Source organism: Homarus americanus, unplaced genomic scaffold (assembly GCF_018991925.1).
Source record: "Homarus americanus isolate GMGI-L3 unplaced genomic scaffold, GMGI_Hamer_2.0 scaffold49708, whole genome shotgun sequence".
Classification (NCBI taxonomy): Eukaryota; Metazoa; Arthropoda; class Malacostraca; order Decapoda; family Nephropidae; genus Homarus; species Homarus americanus.
Genome location: NW_024719127.1, coordinates 1 through 21,677, shown reverse-complemented (window position 1 = coordinate 21,677; position 21,677 = coordinate 1). Strand labels below are relative to the sequence as shown.

Genomic DNA, 21,677 nt, shown 5'->3' with positions numbered 1-21,677 from the left:
ATTACCCCTCGCTCCATCTATCACTACCAAGCACATCGGTCTTGATGGTATGACGTGACTGTTATATCTCTACTCCTATATCCGGTATAAAAGTACCCCACACACTATCATTCCCCCTACTCAGTCCTGTACTGACTTGTACTGTTGCACCACCATGGCCAACCAATCTGTAGCCCGCCGCTATCGTGCACCAACCTGTGGAGAGGGCGACGTATTCAACGTTGGTCGTTCACTTGGAATAATTATCCGTTGTGTATAAACCCTTGAAATATGTCACCAACCGAGCCCCCATCAGAAGATGTATTTTGGGATATGAAGTTGGAGAATCCTCTACCCGTCAGTGTTCAGGGATACATCGAGTTCCAGAATCAATTCGGACTCCACAGTGCCAAACAAATCCGATACAGCTCACTGGGAAGCATCAAGAGGCTCAGCTATCAGTAACTATGACTATTGTTCTAAGGACAGTAGCTATGAAACATTCGGTGAGTGGACTTTATACTGTCGAAACGGAGAAAGAAGGGACAAGAGGGAGTTTCGTGTAAACGTGTCCTGTAACTTCTACTCAGATGAAAATGAAGATGTTAAGAATATGTGCTACATCAGTAGAAAAAGCAATTTGATGAACGAGTTATGGAAATACGTCAACTACAAGTTAGAAATGACCTATATGATAGATACTGTATTCAAATTGTATTAAATGGCAGTTGGCTTCCTGTCACAGTTGATCAAAAGATGATCGCAAATAATGTAAGGTGATACTTTATGGTGGCAAAAGTAAAACCTTCCTTGCCAAAATTTTATTCTATTGTTATTCCTATGATCTATTTGATGGTGTTACAGTTCCAAACAATATCACTTATAAGATTAGTCCTAAGCCCAAAGGATTTGTATTTGATGTTACATCGTGATGATCAATCTAAATTTAGTTATAGTACGTTAGAAATGGTTAAGAATGGTTTTGTAATGTCTGGTAAGTATTCTGGTATAAACGTATTTTTCTGCACCCTTGTACCAGGTCATTGTGTTCTGCAAACTTTGAACCTGATAGGGTCTAGGATCCTCTCAAGATCGCTGGATATTCATATAATGGCAGATGAACCCAATATGGAAGGGCCGCAGGAGGGTCTTTACCGACGCTGCGTTTGTTGCGCCAGTTGGGTTCCGTCGTTCAACAGGGAGAGAAGAAGAATTGTATCTAATATTGTCCGAAGATGTGTCGTATTGTCCTCCTCTGAAAATAAGCACTTGGCTGCAAGTAGTTCTGTTAAAGAATTATTGGGTCTTTTCCAATTTGAACTTTAATTTTAACTTACGTCTAATTAACTTTTTATATTATCACTAGGTTTTATCAATAAACCAGTGTGATGTTCGTTCAAAACTGATAATATGTTACATAAATTTATTTGTCAGTGTTTAAGGTTAAAAATGTTGAAACCTTTTGATCTTGATGTATGATAGTTATTTTAGGGTCCTTTTTCGACCTGACTCATTCAGTCACGTCCCACCTTCTCTAAGCTCCTCACGTGTATGTTGGTGTGGGGAATGTCATTATTAATCTGACTCATGTTTTAGGTCACCTTTGATATTTAAGCCCTCTCTGTCATAATCCAGTTGCTCGAAGATGTCTGAAAAAGACGAAAGCTAAGGTACTCTGTTTCCATTTTTCCTGTGTGATTTTATCAAGATTTATCTTATCCACGTTTTTCATTTAATATATATATATATATATATATATATATATATATATATATATATATATATATATATATATATATATATATATATATATATATATATATATATATATATATATATTCCTATGGGAGGAAACCATTATCAAATCTGTGGAAACCGGTGTGTGCACATTTACTCTGACAACTGTACATAAATAGTAACTTTATACTTATTTCTAATGCAGCAACTCTCTTACACTGGTATTTAAATTTATTTACGTGTCTTAATATGCCATCTTCACTGCCAGTGCCACTGATTTTTCTCTCTGAATCGAGATGTAAGTACACTCTTTTGCTTACAACGACGTTATTTCATTGACATATTCCACTTCTAACAAAATACATGTTCAGGGTTAATCCTCTGTGGAGTCAGAAACTCCCATTATTTCATCTGAGTTAAATGAATAAATACCTTTCCTTTTGTTCACCCAGGAAAAAAGATAAGAAATATATTAACGAGTTTCACGATTTGTTAACAACTTGTACAGATATGAAAAATCTTCTCACTTGACCCAGAAACGATTCCTGTTTTCTCTTCAACTGAAACTGAAATTCAACCCGATATGATAACCATTGAATATATTAACTAAGGACCTTGGAGTATTTTTAATATATTACTGTGAAGTAGGGTTTTAATCATTTTAAGATTTATTAATTTGTATAAAAAAACTTGATATATGCATACCGAAAAATGATTGATAAATGCGTTCAGGAACAAAGGTGGTAATTGTATACAGCCATTTTTAGTTGAATATTGTTTGAGTTTTCGTCCCAACGGAAAAAGAAACTAAAAATGCATGTAAAATGAGTGCCCCTAAAACAATAATACTGAGATTACAAATATCTTACACTCCTGTTCATAATTTTATCATATTTAGATGGTTAAGGGATTTCAGAAGGCTCTTTAGGCTTGTGAACTGATGTTATGAGGACGATAAGACCTGGAATCTTTTATTTCGTTTTTTTGTTGACGTTATAAGAAGGGAAATGATGTGTTACTTTATGGAATGTAACCTAAAAATGACTCGTAATAAGAGAAGCACTGTAGAGAGTAGGAAATGGAGCTGTGTTATATAGTGTCTTTGTGCTGTGTTTGTATATTCAGAGTTTTGTGTGTAGGCCCAGATGAGATCTGTAAGTTACCTTCATGGGACCAATTCTTGTACATAAGAACAAATTTTTGTGGGTAAATATATATTCTGTTATGTACCGAAATTCATTAGTGAAAATAAAAGTTTTACACTTTATTTCTAGTAGTGCTCTATACGAATTTGGCCTTTTGTTCCACAGAAATTAATAGTTATAAAATATATCCCCCCCACAATTTTAACAAAAATATTGTTGCACAAATGGGCAGGGCTTTAAAGTAGAGGATTACTGTTGGGCGAAACACTACAAAAACGGAATTCAATCCAGAAATCAGAAAGTCTCACTATCATCTCTGATCCACCCTCTCCTCCCTCGATGTATAAATATTCCAGAGTTGCCATGCCAACAAGCCTTCCACTGACCGGCCTGTATAAGCACAGTATCATGTAAGTACAGTATCATGTAACATCAAACTTCCACCGTTTTTTTTTTTTTGCAGGGAATAGCCCTGGGCATACATATATATATATATATATATATATATATATATATATATATATATATATATATATATATAATATATATATATATATATATATATATATATATATATTGATTTTATCAAGATTTATCTTATCCACGTTTCATTGTGGATCTACATGAGATATATATATATATATATATATATATATATATATATATATATATATATATATATATATATATATATATATATATTGCGAAGTAAATCACTGTAGGTGCACGTGATCTAGGTATATGCTGATTACCATAAGGAAAGAAAAAACAGAAGTTCCCAAGCGCTTTCGTGTAATTCACATCTTCAGGGTGAGTACAGACTAAGGAGAACGATATACGATACGAAGTCATTAGTTAAGAGGTGAAAGAAGATTATTAGGAATTGGAAGAAAGAATGGTGAAACTGAAATACAGTAGGAGTAGAAAGAATCTGGGCTCAACAGATCCTTCATCTTTCTTATTGGTGTTTTATCTTTGTTCTGCTCCTTGGGTCGTCAGACCTTTGTATTAATATTGGTTTATTTATATAATGCTGCTTATTATTATTATTTTGTTATTGTTGGAGTTAGTGAGCCCTTGAGTCCTTGTGTAACTGGGAGGGTAGTCACTTTTTTTTTTTTTTTTGAGGTGTTAGTTAAGTGTTAGTTGTGTTGAGTTAAAGGTACACTGTATGGAGGCCTGCCAGGTTCTTAGTGGAGCTGGTTGGTCTCCTCTTTCTTCTCTAGTAATGTTTATGTAGAAATGTGTATATTGAGGCAGGAGGTGGTTCAATTCTTCTTCCTGGCTGATATAACTGAGAGGGTAATCATATTATTATTAGTATTATTAATATATATATATATATTTTTTTTTTTTGAGTTAGTGAGGCCCTTGGTCCTGTGTAGCTGGGAGGGTACAAAACAAGGTGTATATATACAGAGGAGGGTGAGACCAGGTCCACAATGGTCAGGTATTAGGTAATGACCCTACTAATCTTTAAATAGCACACAACGGTCGGTAGTCAGGTCAGAGGGTAAGGTGACCCAACCTTCTCACCTGGTTACAAATCTTCTTTATTACAAAATTGTCCAGTTTGTACATGCCATTACTCAAATTCATGTTGAATGCTTCGGTATGTTTAATAAGACTAGATTCTATGACCTTCCTACTATCAATTGAATTGCATGGTAATATTGAGGAGGCATTATCCCAGTCAATGCAATGCTTGTTATCCCTCAAATGAACAAACAGAGCATTGGATTCCTGGCCTGTCCTAATACCTGACCATTGTGGACCTGGTCTCACCCTCCTCTGTATACATAAGAACATAAGAAAATAAGGAGTCTGCAATAGGCCGGTTGGCCTGTGCTTGGCAGCTCCTGTCGAGAGTTACTACCACTCTCTATCATCCATGAATCTATCTAGCCTCCTTTTGAAACTTTCCAGAGTTCCCGCACTTACTACAAAGTTGCTAAGCTTGTTCCACTCGTCCACCACCCAATTTGTGAACCAGTTTCTTCCTATCTCCCTCCTAAACCTAAACTTATCCAACTTGAATCCGTTGCTCCGAGTCCTATCCTGCTCGGATATTATAAGAACTTTATCTATATCCCCTTTATTGATTCCTTTCACCTACTTAAATACTTCTATCATATCTCCCCGCACTCTTCGTCTTTCTAGGGAATGCAAGTTAAGTTTCTTTAACCTATCCTGATATGGAAGGTTTCTAAGTCCCGGAATCATTTTTGTCATTCTTCGCTGCACCGACTCTAGTGAATTTATATCCATTCTATAATAGGGGCACCAGAACTGAACCGCATAATCGAGGGGCGGCCTAACTAGCCCAAGATATAGTTGCAATAAGACCTCTGCACTCATGTTACTTACACTTCTAGATATAAAACCCAATACTCTATTTGCCTTATTTCGAACATTAAAGCACTGTTTTCTAGGCCGTAGGTCCGGGCTTACAAGTACCCCTAAGTCTCTTTCACAAGTCGACTTCTCTAGGTTGATGTTGTTAAGGCTGTATACATTATAAGTATTTGTTCTTCCAATATTAAGTACGCTGCACTTGCTGGTGTTGAATTTCATTTGCCATTTTTCAGACCACCCTTGCAGTTTATTTAGATCCTCCTGTAATGCATTTGCATCCTGCCCTGAATTAATTTGCCGCCCTATTTTGGTGTCATCCGCAAACTTGCGTATGTCACTGCTGATCCCAGTATCTAAATCGTTTATGTAGATTATGAACAAGAGTGGGCCTAGTACTGACCCCTGGGGAACCCCACTGGTTACACGGCCCCACTCAGACTTAACACCATCTACGCTGACCCTCTGCGTTCTATCGGTGAGCCATGATTTTATCCAATTTAAAACTTTCCCCTCGATACCATGAGCCTTAATTTTTCTCAGAAGCCTCTGATGCGGTACTCTGTCAAATGCTTTGCTAAAGTCTAAGTAATTAACATCGTAATTTTCGTCATTATCTACTACCTCGAAGACTTTCCTAAAAAACGTTAGCAGATTTGTTAGACAAGATTTTCCATTTGTAAGCCCATGTTGAGAGTCGTAGATTAATTTGCTTTTCTCTAGGTGCGATCGGATGCTATCTGCTATAATTGATTCAAGAAATTTCCCCACTACTGACGTCAAACTGATCGGCCGGTAACTTGACGCTGATGCTCTGCCTCCCTTTTTGAATATGGGTACACCTTGTTTTGTACTTCTCCTTAGTCTGTACTCACCCCTGAAGAGGTGAATTACACGAAAACGCTTGGGAACTTCGTGTTTTCTTCTTTCCTTATGGTAATCAGCATATACCTAGATCACGCGCACCTACAGTGATTTACTTGCATATATATATATATATATATATATATATATATATATATATATATATATATATATATATATATATATATATATATATATATATATATATATATATATATATATATATATATACCCAGGTGGGCTATTCCCCGTAAAAAAAAAGAAAAAAAGTGGAAGTTTGGATGTTACATGATACTGTGCTTGTGAGCCGGTCAGTGGAAGACTTGTTGGTATATGCAAGCCCTGGAATTTTTATACATCGAGGGGAGGAGAGGGTGGATCAGAGATGATAGGTGAGGGCTTTCTGATTTCTCTGGTTAGATTCCGTTACTTGCGTGTTTTCGCCCAACAGTATCCCTCTACTATCCCCATGAAACTCGTTAATATGTTTCTTATCTTTTTTTCCTGGGTGAACAAAAGGAAATGTATTTAGTCATTTAACTCCAGATGAAATAATGGGAGTTTCCTTGGACTCCATACAGAGGGATTAATCCTGAACATGTATTTTGGTTAGAAGTGGAATGTATGTCAATGAAATGACGTCAGTTGTAAGCAAAGTGTGCTTACATCTCGATTCAGAGAGGAAAAATCAGTGGCACTGGCAGTGAAGATGGCATTATTAAGGACATGTAAATAAATTTAAATACCAGTGTAAGAGGAGTTGCTGCCAAATTGAAATAAGTATAAAGTTACTATTTATGTACAGTTGTCGAGGTAAATGTGCACACTGGTTCCACAGATTTGATAATGGTTTCCTTCCCATAGGAATATATATATATATATATATATATATATATATATATATATATATATATATATATATATATATATATATATATATATATATATATATATATATATATATATATATATATATATATATATACTTTGTATTTTATTACATAGAAGGTAAAAATTCGTTTATATCCTAATTTCCCTAAGTGGCATGATTTATTTTTCGAGTTTATTTTATTTTTTTAATTGCACGTCAACCAGGAACCTTAGGATTTTATTTACAGTAGAAGATACGAGCTTTCTTACCATATAAAATTTTTAAAATTAGAAGGATTTCACAATCAAAATATGGCTTAGGCATGAAATCTTTCTTAAATGAAGTTTTTCACGTTGAATACATTGGTGATAATGGAAGTTTATGGAAATGCATGATTGTTAAATTAGGACTCGCTATCTTTACCTATCAAAGATGGACAAGGCTTTAAAGCAGAGGGAAAATGTGGAATTAAAACATAACTAAAAGAACCTAACGTAACCTAATGTGGACAATGTACTCACCTACTGGATAAATATTCTGCACAAACATTCTAACATATAAGTCAGTTTACACAGTAATTATCTACCTTCCAGCCATGCCATATTGATAATACATGCCACCCGTGATGTGCCCTTTTCATAGAAGGTAAAAGCTTTCGTACCAACCACCTAAATGGCTAGTAAGCAAAGTAATAAGTTAGATTACCAGAAGAAATTGAGAAAAACATGCAAGCGGAATACAATTGACGCAATGTATAGGATTTGTACTTTTCAAATTCTGTATTTATCTCCCAGGTTTTCCAGTAAGTAAAGATCCTCTATGCCCATTGTCCACTTTATGACATAACATTTGTGCTCCAACTGTTGACAAATATTTCACAGCCATCGAATTGCCCTGAATATCTCTGCAACAGAACACTTCCCAATCTGTAAATGAACTTCCTTTCCTTATGGACCTACCTATCCATGGGTAATATACCTAATCTAACCTAGAATAGAAATATTAAGTTATTTAATAATAACTTTTGCGATTAGTGTTTGTGTATATAAAAAGAAAGACACTGCTTCTGGGAAGTTACCATCTTCATGTAAATCATGTAATTAGTCTTATAAGAAGGTCTTTCAGATACCTAGACTGTACATCCCTCGAAACACTACAGAAGTGAGGTGCTTCCCCGTTTAGAGTACTGTACTATGCTAGAGATAGTCAGTTGATTGAAAACATCCAAAGGAAGGCCACCACCAGACTGATGCCTGCACTACAGCACCTCAGTTCCCCAATGAGATTAGAACACCTGCATCTGCCTATACTGTAGTACGAACTTAAACTATGGGTCTATAAACACTCCAGATGATATTACTCAGTCGAGTAACCATATCTGGAGCTGGCGGATGCTCGCCCCTCTAGAGGTCATAGCTTAAGGTTGAAGCCACAAGATCGAAAAATTGTCAGGGGGCCAATTTTTCGGAACGAGTATTATGAAGCCTTGGAACAATCTGCCATTGTTGTCACAGCACTAAGTGTGAGCTCTTTCAAGACCAGACTTGACCAACACTAGCACAGGTACATATATATCCTGGAGCCTGTACTGGCCAACAATGTGTAACAGAGATGTAACCAAGCGGCTAACAAGCCGATCAATGGTGAAAAGGATGAAGTAAAGTAATGATAAAGATACTAATTTTTCGATATATCGGATAAGATATAAAGATGTATGTACGGTATGTCTACACTTGGGTGATGCTATTCCTAATTTGTCTGCAGTTTCCTTAGGACATACCCATATAATATGTTCGCGTATGTATGTATAAATCTGTTTATCTATTTATTTATTTTGCCATGTATATGGCAAATGTCCAGTTACCCACAAGATTGTCATGTATAAGTACAACTGTCGATTGATAGCATCATTGTGCAATACAAAATCATACGAGCAAAATGAATCAAACAAAAACATGCACTTCATCTTTATTTATTTTTAAAAGAAGTTATTAACTACATGTTATAGTTCTGCATGGCGAAAACGAGCAACAGAAACATATAATGGTGTTACTTCAATGACTAAAGGTTAATAAAGTGCTAAAGTCAGGGAGGGTGGAGTTCACCCCAGTCTATGTTGGCCCCAAAGGAGGTGAAATTGACGCCTATTCTCTGGCAGCAGGTGGTGGGCAGGTGGTCGACCCAGCAATCTTGGCCTCAATCCAGGTCAGGTAGTCTGGGGGACACATATACATCTCTTAGTGATCACATGTCACCTTAATGCCCAACACATGTTACTTCAGTATTAAACTCAATCAGAATATCAATAAACTACAGCTGCTACTACTATTTTTATTAGTACTACTACTACTACTACTACTACTATTACTACTGCTGCTAATACTACTACTATTACTGTAATAGCAATGCTACTATTATTACTACTCGAAAGTATGTAACACCCACTTGGGTGTCACACAACTAAACAACACTAGTAACAGAGTATACAATGATAACACTTCAGAACTAAGCTTAAATTTATTAAAATACAGCATGCTTTTGCTTGGGAGTAAAACAAGTGATGGTTCTCACAGATAAAGGAGGTATAAAAGAAGCTGTAGACTTACTTGTGACCCTGGCGTAGACTCCTGGGTAATCGGCATCAGCACAACCGTAGCCCCAAGACACTACACCGATCTGTACCATGAACCTCTGGCTACTGTCCCCAGCAGTGACCATGGGACCACCAGAGTCACCCTGGACAACACAAAATGTCTCAGTAAAACACAGAAGTTTTGTAGATAACATGAAGATTAGGCACCCCAGCTAACTTCGCCTGATTATACAACACCTTAACGTGAAATGCGAGGGTTAAGGTGTTTAATTATCAGGTGAATAAGCTGGGGTGACTAATTTTCACTTGATCCCCTTAGTCATAAGGCTATCATATGTGTAACATTTATAATCAGTTTGCAGTGAAATATGAGGATGTACAGCTACCTATCCTTTCATTTATGACTTACATAGAAAATTGTTGACCTAATTTATATTTCATGGTGATATACTAGTTAGTTTGGATGGTACTTAAGCAATTAATGACAATAGAAGTGAGTATAATATAATAGAGAGGGAGTAAAGAACAATAAGTGACAAGGAAGATGGTAATGGGAGAGAGATGGGTAGTAGGAGTAGAAGGAGGGAGTGTTACCTGGCAGGAGTCCTTGCCACCAGCGTCTGTGCCAGCACAGATCATGTTGGAAGTTATGCCTGAGCTGCTGTACTTGGTTTTACACTTGTCGTTGGTCATGGTGGGTACCGTGACCTCATACAGCGTGTTTGGCTGTGACCCGCCTGTCACACACACACATATATTGTTAGCTTCAGAAATGTCACTTGAACATGTGGGTCCCTAGCTCCATAAATACTACCAAAAAAATATGATGTTCTGCACTCCAGTTGAGACGAAATAGTTCTTATAAATATTATAGATGGTAACTAATTCTCATGTATTATTTTAGACAAATGACTCCTACACCGAGTGACTGACCTGAGGTAAGACTGTCATAACTGACCTGAGACAAGACTGTCATATCTCACCTGAGACAAGACTGTCATAGCTGACCTGAGACAAGACTATCATAACTGACCTGAGGTAAGACTGTCATAACTGACCTGAAACAAGACTGTCATAACTGAACTGAGTTAAGACTGTCATAACTGACCTGAGGTAAGACTGTCTTAACTGACCTGAGGTAAGACTGTCTTAACTGACCTGAGGTAAGACTGTCAAAACTGACATGAGACAAGACTGTCATAACTGAACTAAGACAAGTCTGTCATAACGGACCTGAGACAAGACTGTCATAACCGACCTGGGGAAAGACTGTCATAACTGACCTGAGATAAGACTGTCGTAACTGACCTGAGACAAGACTGTCAGAACTGACCTGATATAAGAGTGTCGTAACTGACCTGAGACAAGACTGTCATAACTGACCTGGGGTAAGACTGTCATAACTGACCTGAGACAAGACTAATGACCTGAACAAGCTGTCAAACTAACCGGACAACTCTATAACTGACCTGAAACAAGACTGTCTGCTGACCTGAGACAAGGCTGTCACCAGCAACCTGAGACAAGACTGTCACCAGCAGCCTGAGATAAGACTGTCATAACGACCGGCCTGAGACAAGGCTGTCATAACTGACCTGAGAGACAAAGGCTGTCTCACTGAACAAGCTGTCATAACACCTGAACAGGCTGTCAAACCTGAACAGCTTCATAACTAACCTGAGAAAGCTGTCAAACCAGAGACAGACTGTCATAACTGACCTGAAACAAGACTGTCATAACTGACCTGAGACAAACTGTAACTGACAACAGACCATAACTGACCTGAGACAAGGCTGTCATAACTGACCTGAGACAAGACTGCATCTGACCTGAGACAAGCTGTCATAACTAACCTAGACAGACTGTCATAACTAACAACAAACACACCAACAAAAACCAAACAAACCACAAACTGACCTGAGACAAGGCTGTCATAACTAACCTGAGACAAAATATTGGTCATACTTGTAGATGATAACAAATATGAGTCATCCTTATTAACACTGACAGTCATAGTGTGTAAGTTGATAAATGTAATATTTGTGAAAACTATATTTTATTTTCATGCCAAGTTTAAAGATGGTAACTGAGCTAAACGATGATGAGATATTTGATAACTTGATCCATCGCTAAAAAGCCCGTTAGACACAATGTTACCTTTCATAGGAGTTGCCATACCTGAGCAATACTGAGGCGCTCTGTGGCCGACGTCTCGGAAGTGCTGGTGTACTTGTGCTCGCCGATCACCACCATGTTGCTGGTGGTCATGCTGTAAGACATAAGCTGTGTTACTCCTACACTGTTTGTCACACATCACCAGTATATTTGATCTTCCTAGTACTATTCTCTCTCTCTCTCTCTTTACCAATGCTTCTTTCTTGACTTGCAAGATATGAAACCTTTATATGCAAGTTTTATTTGTCTGCAGGAGAATCTGAGGCACAGAGAAGTTTTCATAATGATCAGGTGTCTGTAGTTATTTAATGGTATTTGGAAGACTGTAGAAGTTTATAGATTACGATTTGTATTTTAGGAAGAACTTTCCACAGGTAAATATGATCTATTCATGATACTGGATAAAGTTTTGGACAACATTACATGATATGAAGATCTGTAGCTCACTGAAGACAATAGGACGTAGCAAGAGGCGATGAAGTTAAATTATATTGCCACATATATATTTTTAAAAGTTATTTATAATATATTGTTTGGGGGTTTATAACCCTACATCAACCTTTACCCATGCCCGCTGAAGATTGATTTTAAGTGTATTTTTGTAAACTTATTTTGTATAATAGCTAATGATAATGATAATGAACTAACTTAATCAAAATTCTAATTAACTCGGGGAATATAGAGAGTCGGGTCAGACGGTCCGTTACGATAGGGCCGTAATCCTAAAGATTAATTGCCATTTGATTAGTCAGCCGTCCTCAAAAATGAAGGATATTAGAAATTACCAGGAATGATGTTTTATTAGTGTAGTCACCCAACACAAGATGGAGAGCCCTGGTGACTTACACGGCAGCGCAGTGAGCAGCAGTGAGGATCCACTGGTTACTGATGATGGAGGCGCCACAGAATGGTGTTGAGCCGGAAGAACTGACGAGAGCCACTTGCCAGGGATACTCGTGTATCTCAGTTGGCTGACCACCCACGATACGAGTCTGTCGGTTGACTTGTCCACACTCTGTTCCCACAACATCACACAACTTCTTAATCCTTGCATATATTTAACACCACATACTAACATTTGAAAACGTCCAACATGTAAATAAGCTTTTTTTTTTATGAGGATTAGCCCACAAAGGCACAGGACAATGACCCACATCGGGGCCTGGGGGGGGGGGGGTAATAATAATTCAGTAAAGTAAAATTTATAATAAAGTATACACAAATAAAATGATAATGATAATATTAATAAAAACAACACTGCAATAATAATGATAATAATCATAATCATAATCATAATCATAATCATCATAATCATAATAATAATAATAATAATAATAATAAAGAAATACTAAAATGGAAAAGGGATCAAGAGGAAATAATATATGTATGTTGTGTTGTCAATGGTAAGAGAAACAATTGAGACCCTGCAATTGTATGTAAATGAGGCAGAAAGTCAGGTCAGCAACCTGGGACTTGGTCACAATTTTCGTGATGCCATATGGCAGCAGGGTCTACCATTAGACAATACATTATGCTTCCAATATCTTCCCAGGCGGTAGTACCTCCCTGTTTAGTAGCTACCTACTACTACAAATATTACCGTTATAATACAGACAAAAGATTTTCAGGAACTAGATGATTTGATTAAATAGTTGCTAGATTCACAAATTGACATTCTAATATATATATATATATATATATATATATATATATATATATATATATTATTATTATATATATATATATATATATAATATATATATATATATATATATATATTGATGTTTATGTTTTGATGTACAGACACAGCAGACCGGTTTGTCCCGATTCACAAAGAGACAACAACAGATTACGTTATACATACTGCAGCTTGTAGCTGAAGGGACGGTAGTTGCTGCTGGAGTCTTAGTGGTTGAGCCTGACCCTTGACCAGAAAAACACAAGTCGTTGCTTCCTTCACTCGTCTTAGCCTTCAGCCAGTCCAAATACTCTGCAAAATTGGCTCTTATATCAAGTCAAATATTTATAACAGTCTTGAGCACATACTATTAACGGTTTCCAAGAAGACTTCGACGTTATATGACATAAGTATTGAGATTTAACTTACTAGTGACCCGAACGTAGACTCCTGGGTAGTTGGGCATAGCACACCCATAGCCCCATGACACCACACCTGCCAACACCCACTTGCCATTCTCCTTACAGCCAAACCTCCAGAATCACCCTGCCAACATTTTAATATGATTTATGTATCGTCCTGAAAAAAAATACATTTATTTCATACAGAGATTCCTTGTATTTGTTCCAGAGTACGTGAACACTGACCTGACAAGAGTCCTTCCCACCAGCATCGTAACCAGCACAAAGCATGTCACTGATGCTGTTACCATACGACTGCTGGCACTCGCTGTTACTGACCACTGGAACCTGAACCTCTTGTAAGACATCGGGTTGACTACCGCCTGCAGGTAAATATTGGCGACGCTTTGATCAAAAGTCATAGGCTTCATATTTACTCTGCACTACTTGAGTCTGTATATGAAGTACATCCATGTTAAAGTAACGCTATAAAGTACAGTACCTGAACTCAACGTTCCCCATCCAGAAACAGTGGCGGTGAAGCCGGTATAATCTTCACTGACGCTGGGAAGACAAGCGGGTTTAACATTTTCATTCAAAGAAGCTTTTGTGGCAAGCTTTAGTACAGCGATGTCGTTATCTTGTGTACTGCTGTCATAGCTTTCATGGTTAATGATCCTTTCTACAGAAATACGCTGCTGGGCACTGGTGGAGCTGGTCAGTTCATGTGCCCCTAGGAGAACCTCCACATCTATCCCATAATCAGTTATTCTAATGAAAAACACATAAAGCATTACAACCACAAAATACAGTGTTAAAAGAAAAAATATTATATCCAGATTTTCGAAAAATAACAAATAACTCGATAACTTACGCTTCCACAATGAGCAGCCGTAACAACGTAACCATCATTATAGAGAGAAGCACCACAGAAAACCTGGTTGGTTCCCTTTACAACGAGTGCCGCTTGCCAGGGGTACTCATTCACCTCCGTCGCCACTCCTCCCACAATGCGGGTGACGCGGTTCACTGTGCCACACTTGGCTGATAAATAAAATGTTACATCTGTATTACCTTGTCTATGAAACTTGATATTTGCGTAGAAAAGTTTTCATGGTTTTCCATCTGAAATTTGTGCCTATGACATATTACTATATCAAATCAGTACATTTTCTTCATCGTTAGTCTTACACAAATATAATCAACTCGTTTCAGTTAAAAACGTACAGCATTGACCGTTGTCGACGGAGATGTCAGTGACGTCAGTAGTGACTTGGGTGATGGTCTGAACCTTGCCTGGAGACGTAAACAAAGATTAACATTCATCACATATTATCAACAATTATCATAGTATCTAACAACTTTATAATTACAATAATCATTCATAATAGACATACTTTGTCTATATTGAAGACAGTTCGACACAGCAGTGACCCACACTGCCTTCACAAAAGAGGTTATAAGAAATAAACTGTCAAAGCTAAAGGTTCATAAGAGTCCCGGCCCTGACATGGTGCATCCCAGAGCGCTAAGAGAGTTGTGCAACAAGCTTCCTGAGCCCCTGAAGATCCTGTTCTGCAAATGCCAGGATGAGCAAAAGGTCCCCTGTGATTGGAAAATGGCTTATGCGAGTCCTATCTTAAAGAAGGGCGATCGTCACCCACAAATAACTGTGGACCGGTGAGCCTCACCAGCATAGTATATAAAGTATTTAAAAGCATTATAAGAGATGCCATGATGGAACATCTACGAAACCACCTTGTAAAGGATTGCCAACACGGTTTTATGCCAGGTGCCTGCTTAACACAATTACTCAAAGTACTGGACGTTTGATCCAAATTCTAGAACAGGGCGGCAATATCGACAATATATACCTAGATTTTGCCAAGGCTTTCGACAGCGTACCCCATGAAAGGCTGAAAATTAAATTGAAAGGTACGGATTCGAGGAAATGTCCTGGCGAAGATTGAGACTTTCCCCATGACTGCAAGCAGTGTGTGGTGATTAATGACACGAAATCATCATGCGTACCCATCACAAGCTGGGTACCACAGGGTAGTGTATTGTGACCGCTGTTGTTTGTTTGCTTCTTAAATGACATGCCTGACGCTGTACACTCCTCCATACAAATGTTTGAGGATGACGCCAAGCTATTTCGAAATTAAGAACCAAGCAGACTGTCAAGAGCTGCAGAAGGATCTCTGTGAGCTTGAAGAATGGTCGAAGAAATGGCTGTTAATATTCAATGTACCGAAGTGTAAGAGGCTGCACCTGTTAAGTACCAACAGTAAGGAGGGCAGTCCCAACGGACAGAGAAACTAGTGTATATTGACAATAAGCTGAAGTTATCGGGCCATTGCGAGAATAAGGTGATTCAGGCAACTAAATTATTAGGTCTCTGAAGAAGGTCGTTCAGATATCTAGACGGGCCTTTCTTCGTAACGATCTTCAAGATTGAGGTGCTTCCCCGTCTGGAACCCGAAATATGGCTAGGGACTGTCAGTTGACTAAAAATGTCAAAGAACGGTCGCTAGACTGGTGCCTGCACTTCGGAACTTCAGCTACCCTGAGAGATTAGAGCGCCTGAAATTGCCTAACCTTATTCCACAGACGGGCAAGGGGTAACCTAATTGAGGTATAGAAACATCTCAAAGGGCACCACTCAGTCGAGTGTCCTTACCTGGAGCCGCTTGCCCCACAAGGGGTCACAACTTAAGGTTGAGTAAAGCCCAGAAAACTGTGAGGGGCAACTTTTCTGGAGTGAGAGTTGTGAACTCTTGCAACAATCTGCCAGAGAGTGTTGTGACGGCACCGGGTGTGAGCTCCTTCACGACCAGATTTGATAAGCACTAGAACATGTTCAGAGAAATTCAGAAGCCAGTGCATGCCTAGTATCTGCCAACAGTGGTTAACAGAGACGTGACCGATCGCCCAAGCAGCTAATTAACCAATGAGTGGTGAAGAGGGTGTGAAAAAAAAAAAGATAGACTAGATGTTACAATCCAGTAATAAGAGATACTGTTGGCAGGAAACAGCCGGCTGAGACTCCACCAAGTGATGGTGACAATGTACCGCCACATCTAAGGGTGAGTCTTGTTTCTACAGCAACTATTACTGAGATGTATTATCAGTCTCTCGTGTATCACAATATTGTACTTACATGGTTATATAATGTGCGTACATATTTACGACCAGTTACACATCTTATACAGTAATTACTTACCGGTGCTCTAGTTCAAGAATCACTTATCACAGCTTGAGTCAAGGTGTTACTAAAGGTGGTACAGTATTCAAGGTGGAGGGTTGGTGATGCTCACACTCACTCGGCGTTAAGCAACACAAAAATGTTTGGTTCAAAAGACTGTTTCATGTTAACAGCTGAACTGATGACCAATGAAGAAAGTTGTTGTGTTATGTCAGGTGACTGAACCAATAAATAATGTCAGGTGAGGCCTGGTCTTAGGCTATGTTGGCACCTGTTGAAACTGAAGTCTGTATGAAACAAGCCAATTAAAACTGGGACCCATAAAGACTGGAACCCATAAAGACTGGGACCCATATAGACTTTAACCCATTAAGACTGCGACCCATTAAGACTGGGACCATTAAGACTGGGACCCATAAAGACTGGGACCCATAAAGACTGAACCCATTAAGACTGCGACCCATTAAGATTGGGACCCATAAAGATTGAACCCATAAAGACTGGGACCAAAGATGGAACCCATTAAGACTGGGACCCATAAAGACTGAACCCATTAAGACTGACCCATTAAGACTGACCCATAAAGACTGAACCCATTATAACTGGGACCCATTAAGACGGGACCCATTAAGACTGAACCCATAAAGACTGGGACCCATAAAGACTGAACCATTAAGACTGGGACCCATAAAGACTGGGACCCATAAAGACTGAACCCATAAGACTGGGATCAAAGACTGGAACCTATAAAGCAACCCATTAAGACTGGGACCCAAAAAGACTGGAACCCATAAAGACTGGAACCCATAAAGACTGGAACCCATTAAGACTGGGACCCATAAAGACTGAACCCATTAAGACTGGGACCCAAAAGACTGGGACCCATAAAGACTGGAACCCATTAAGACTGGACCCATAAAGACTGGAACCCATAAAGACTGAACCCATTAAGACTGGGACCCATAAAGACTGGAACCCATTAAGACTGAGAACTCATAAGACTGAACCCATTATAACTGGGACCCATTAAGACTGGGACCCATTAAGACTGGAACCCATAAAGACTAGGACCCATTGAGACTGGGACCAATCACACTGGGACCCAAAATACTGGGACCCATAAAGACTGGAACCCATAAAGACTGGAACCCATAAAGACTGGAACCCATTAAGACTGGGACCCATAAAGACTGGAACCCATTAAGACTGGGACCACTAAAACTGGGACCATTAACACTCAGACACATAAATACTGGGACCCATTAAGACTGGAACCCATTAACACTGGCACCCATTAAGACGGACCCATGAAGACTGGGACCCATTAAGACTTGGACCCATTAAGACTGGGACCCATTAAGACTGGGACCCATTAAGACTGGGACCCATTAAGACTGGGATCCATTAAAACTGGCACCCATTAACACTGGCACCCATTAACACTGGCACCCATTAACACTGGCACCCATTAAGACTGGAACCCATTAACACTGGCAACCAATAAGACAGGGACCCATTAAGACTGGGACCCATTAAGACTGGGACCCATTAAGACTGGGACCCATTAACACTGGGATCCATTAACACTGGCACCCATTAACACTGGCACCCATTAACACTGGCACCCATAACACGAGACCCATTAACACTGGCACCCATTAACACTGGGACCCATTAAGACTGGGACCCATTAAGACTGGGATCCATTAAGACTGGGATCCATTAAAACTGGGACCCATACTGGCACCCATTAACACTGGGACCCATTAACACTGGGACCCTTAACACTGGGATCTACTTAGGTTAGGTTAGGTTTATACTGAACTTTACCAGTCGAGAACTTACCAGAGGGGACACAACACAGGAGAAACCTTGAGCTTTTCCTCTTCTGTTTGTCTTGAAAACAATATTCAAAAGGTCAGTGTCGCCTCCTTCACTGAGAGTTCCAAGGTTGCCGCAGAATCTGAGGGAACACAAAGTCGGGTGATAGTGATTAAGTAATTAATACATTAGTTTATTATATCATATTGTACTTTTATCTTATATGTTGGTTCAGATTAATTAATGGATATAAAAATAAATAAAGTATTGTATACTTTACTGTATACTTTACTGTAGCTGTTGGCAGTCGTGTGGTGCCCCCGTCAAAGCTCTCAATATTTAACAGAATAATGACAAGAGACGCCATTGTCTTTTAAAATATATCACCTGTTGTTTAATGTATTGCCGTCTTCAAGGAGGAGAACGTCACCCCTGCACCTCCTGGAATTCTTTAAATTGAATGTGCGCAGTCGATGGAGATGGTGGAGTCTGAAGCTGATGCCTAAAGATATACATCTTGCCTTAGTATCATGTTTCAGAAAAGATGATATAATGTTAAGTTTGAAATTATGGGCAGTACAGAGTTATCTTAAATGCATTTCAACACAATACACGCACACAATATTATATATATATATATATATATATATATATATATATATATATATATATATATATATATATATATCACCTCACCTGCCAGAGATTCGAACCTGCTCTGTACTATCAAAGCCTGTTCAACGAGCTCGTTGAACAGGCTTTTGTGAAATATAACAAGTCTAGGACTGCTTTAGTATCCTGTTGGTCCAGAGGTGGCCTTCCCAAGTCACAGTCGGGTCATGGGTTCGAATCCTGGCGGGGTGAGGTGACTATATGTAGAATCCCACGTTCTTATTGGCTAATGAAATATATATATATATATATATATATATATATATATATATATATATATATATATATATATATATATATATATATATATATATATATATATATATAAAAAATAAACCACTGCTTTAGGCTAGATGAGTGAGAGTTATACCAACAGAAGAGACATCCCGATATCACCCCTTTCTTCACGCAGGTAGATCAGACACTCACCTGAAGGTCCACACACAATTATGGCGGTTGGGGTATTGTTGGGAAAGTTCTTGGACTGAATCCCTACCGAAGTGCCGGGTTCTAGGGTGTGCTCTCCACAGGACACGAAACTACCTGTAATGATGTTATCACACAGACCTCATGAGTTAATTATACAATAATTATCTAATTCGCAAAGTTAATTTTTTAAACATATAGAGGCCATGACAATCGCACTGATTACCTAACAATACAGTACTGTACTTGCAACCCAAACAACAGTGATGTAATGTACTGTGTCTCACTGAGTTAAAGACACCTTAAAACAGCAATTGTCGCAATGACATGGACGAGATTTACCACATGATATCTTACTTGCTTTGGTTGAATCTGCCAATCATCGCCCCTTAGGTTGAATCTCCCAATCATTGCCCTTGTTGAATCTGCCAATCGTCACCACCTTTACCAGTGTTCCTGTAATAGTATACAATGTAAGTTTATTTTCTTGACTGCCAGACGGGGAGTATTAGGCAAAATAAAAATAAGAATTTCATACAGCACAGCAACAACTAACACTTTGGGAAATGAAGAACGGCTAGGTGTTAACACAGTGACAATAAACTCAGAGTGACTTACTTGGCCACAGTGACTGTTGAAGCCTCGCTTCTGACGCCCCACAATACCACACGTATTTATGCCTTCAGTAATAAGACTCTCTCTCTCTCTACTATTATTTAAATCTTGATAAACTTGTTAAATATATTTCATACTAATCTGTCTCAAAATGTTAATACAGTACAGTATAACATCACAATATAGCTTTTTATAACCAGTGTAATATTTCTTCCTGTAAACAATTAACATTGTCATATCTATTTGAGGTCCATTTTTGTTTCATTAAGTCTTCGCTGTACAAAATAAAGTCCTTCTCAGTTCTCTCATCCATACCTTGAATCATCCTGGATCCCAAACAACACACAAAGTGGAACTAGTGTGTGTTGTTTCGATTCACAGAAAGATGATTCACGGGGTTCATGAATGACGGAGTGGATTGACAGGACTCTTTTGGCGGGTGTACATACATAAGTAATTGTCAGCGACACAACCATCCAGTCACGAGTTGTTGAGCATTTTCGTAGTGCTGCTCTCTGTTAGTTATTGTACGGTACCTTCCTATTGTGTCTGTACTTATTATTTGCTAAATAAATGCGTTCGATTGCGTGTTACACTGCATTACGATGAAAGTCTTCACAAAGGAACAGAGAATAGAACGACCCACCCACCGAACGACTGGTAAAGTGATAAGTGGTGGAACTATTAAATCAAGAGTAACCAGAGAGGATGAGTGTACGTTAAACTCAGCAAGACATACTGACCTGAACACTAGTACCGAGGCTCAGTAAGTGTTCCTATTGATCATACTGCAGGGTGAGGGTTACCAGCATGTTATACTTACTAGCATGGAGACCGCCCAAGCGAGTACTGAGTACGCATCCTGGCTTATGTGAGAAACAATGGACAACGTTACTGGGGTTCCCAAGTACTGGTTGGAGTGACTAAAGGCTTACACCCACTGTGCTGCCTCTACTCTTCCATCACCTTATAAAGGACAACGGGGAACGAGTTTACGTCATCCAGTGACACTTGTGAGTCTCCACTAACCCTAACCCACTCATCATCTCGCCTTTAATGTAAAGGTAAAAGATTAGCTTCGAAATTACACAGGGTTATATAACGGTTTTCAGCCTTAAAACTATTCAGAGTTGAATGCTATTT

At 38.6% G+C, this 21,677-nt stretch overlaps 2 protein-coding genes and 1 long non-coding RNA gene across 3 annotated transcripts; all 3 read right to left on the bottom strand.

Moving 5' to 3' along the window:
- Positions 1–8,904: 8,904 nt before the first annotated feature.
- On the bottom strand, positions 8,905–14,792 carry LOC121859947 (trypsin-1-like). Its single transcript, XM_042356904.1, has 10 exons — positions 14,670–14,792; positions 14,298–14,566; positions 13,963–14,178; positions 13,581–13,706; positions 12,563–12,731; positions 11,720–11,810; positions 10,700–10,760; positions 10,136–10,278; positions 9,555–9,684; positions 8,905–9,163 (listed from the first exon to the last, which is right to left on the bottom strand). Exons 1-10 carry the CDS (start codon positions 14,705–14,707, stop codon positions 9,093–9,095), a joined length of 1,314 nt encoding a protein of 437 aa, XP_042212838.1. The 5' UTR covers positions 14,708–14,792; the 3' UTR covers positions 8,905–9,092.
- LOC121859945 (venom serine protease-like) lies at positions 11,687–13,937 on the bottom strand. Its single transcript, XM_042356903.1, has 4 exons — positions 13,824–13,937; positions 13,581–13,706; positions 12,563–12,731; positions 11,687–11,810 (listed from the first exon to the last, which is right to left on the bottom strand). The coding sequence occupies exons 1-4, from the start codon at positions 13,858–13,860 to the stop codon at positions 11,702–11,704; spliced, it is 441 nt and encodes a 146-aa protein (XP_042212837.1). The 5' UTR covers positions 13,861–13,937; the 3' UTR covers positions 11,687–11,701.
- Positions 14,793–15,022: 230 nt separating the features above from the next.
- LOC121859946 lies at positions 15,023–19,317 on the bottom strand. Its single transcript, XR_006087786.1, has 3 exons — positions 19,209–19,317; positions 18,846–18,963; positions 15,023–15,091 (listed from the first exon to the last, which is right to left on the bottom strand). It is a non-coding gene; the product is annotated as an uncharacterized LOC121859946 (long non-coding RNA).
- Between the last annotated feature and the right edge of the window lie 2,360 nt (positions 19,318–21,677).

What these genes read in the sequence shown, in the direction of transcription:
- LOC121859947 (XM_042356904.1), bottom strand. Translation starts at nt 14,707, where the DNA reads ATGATGGTTACGTTGTTACGGCTGCTCATTGTGGAAGC. An exon ending in CCCTTCAGCTACAAGCTGCA is followed by an intron (nt 12,732 to 13,580) that starts GTATGTATAACG and finishes TTGTGGGAACAG; the next exon opens with AGTGTGGACAAGTCAACCGA. An exon ending in AGTCTACGCCAGGGTCACAA is followed by an intron (nt 9,164 to 9,554) that starts GTAAGTCTACAG and finishes TGTGTCCCCCAG; the next exon opens with ACTACCTGACCTGGATTGAG.
- LOC121859945 (XM_042356903.1), bottom strand. Translation starts at nt 13,860, where the DNA reads ATGCCCAACTACCCAGGAGTCTACGTTCGGGTCACTA. An exon ending in AGTCTACGTTCGGGTCACTA is followed by an intron (nt 13,707 to 13,823) that starts GTAAGTTAAATC and finishes CCAATTTTGCAG; the next exon opens with AGTATTTGGACTGGCTGAAG. An exon ending in CCCTTCAGCTACAAGCTGCA is followed by an intron (nt 12,732 to 13,580) that starts GTATGTATAACG and finishes TTGTGGGAACAG; the next exon opens with AGTGTGGACAAGTCAACCGA.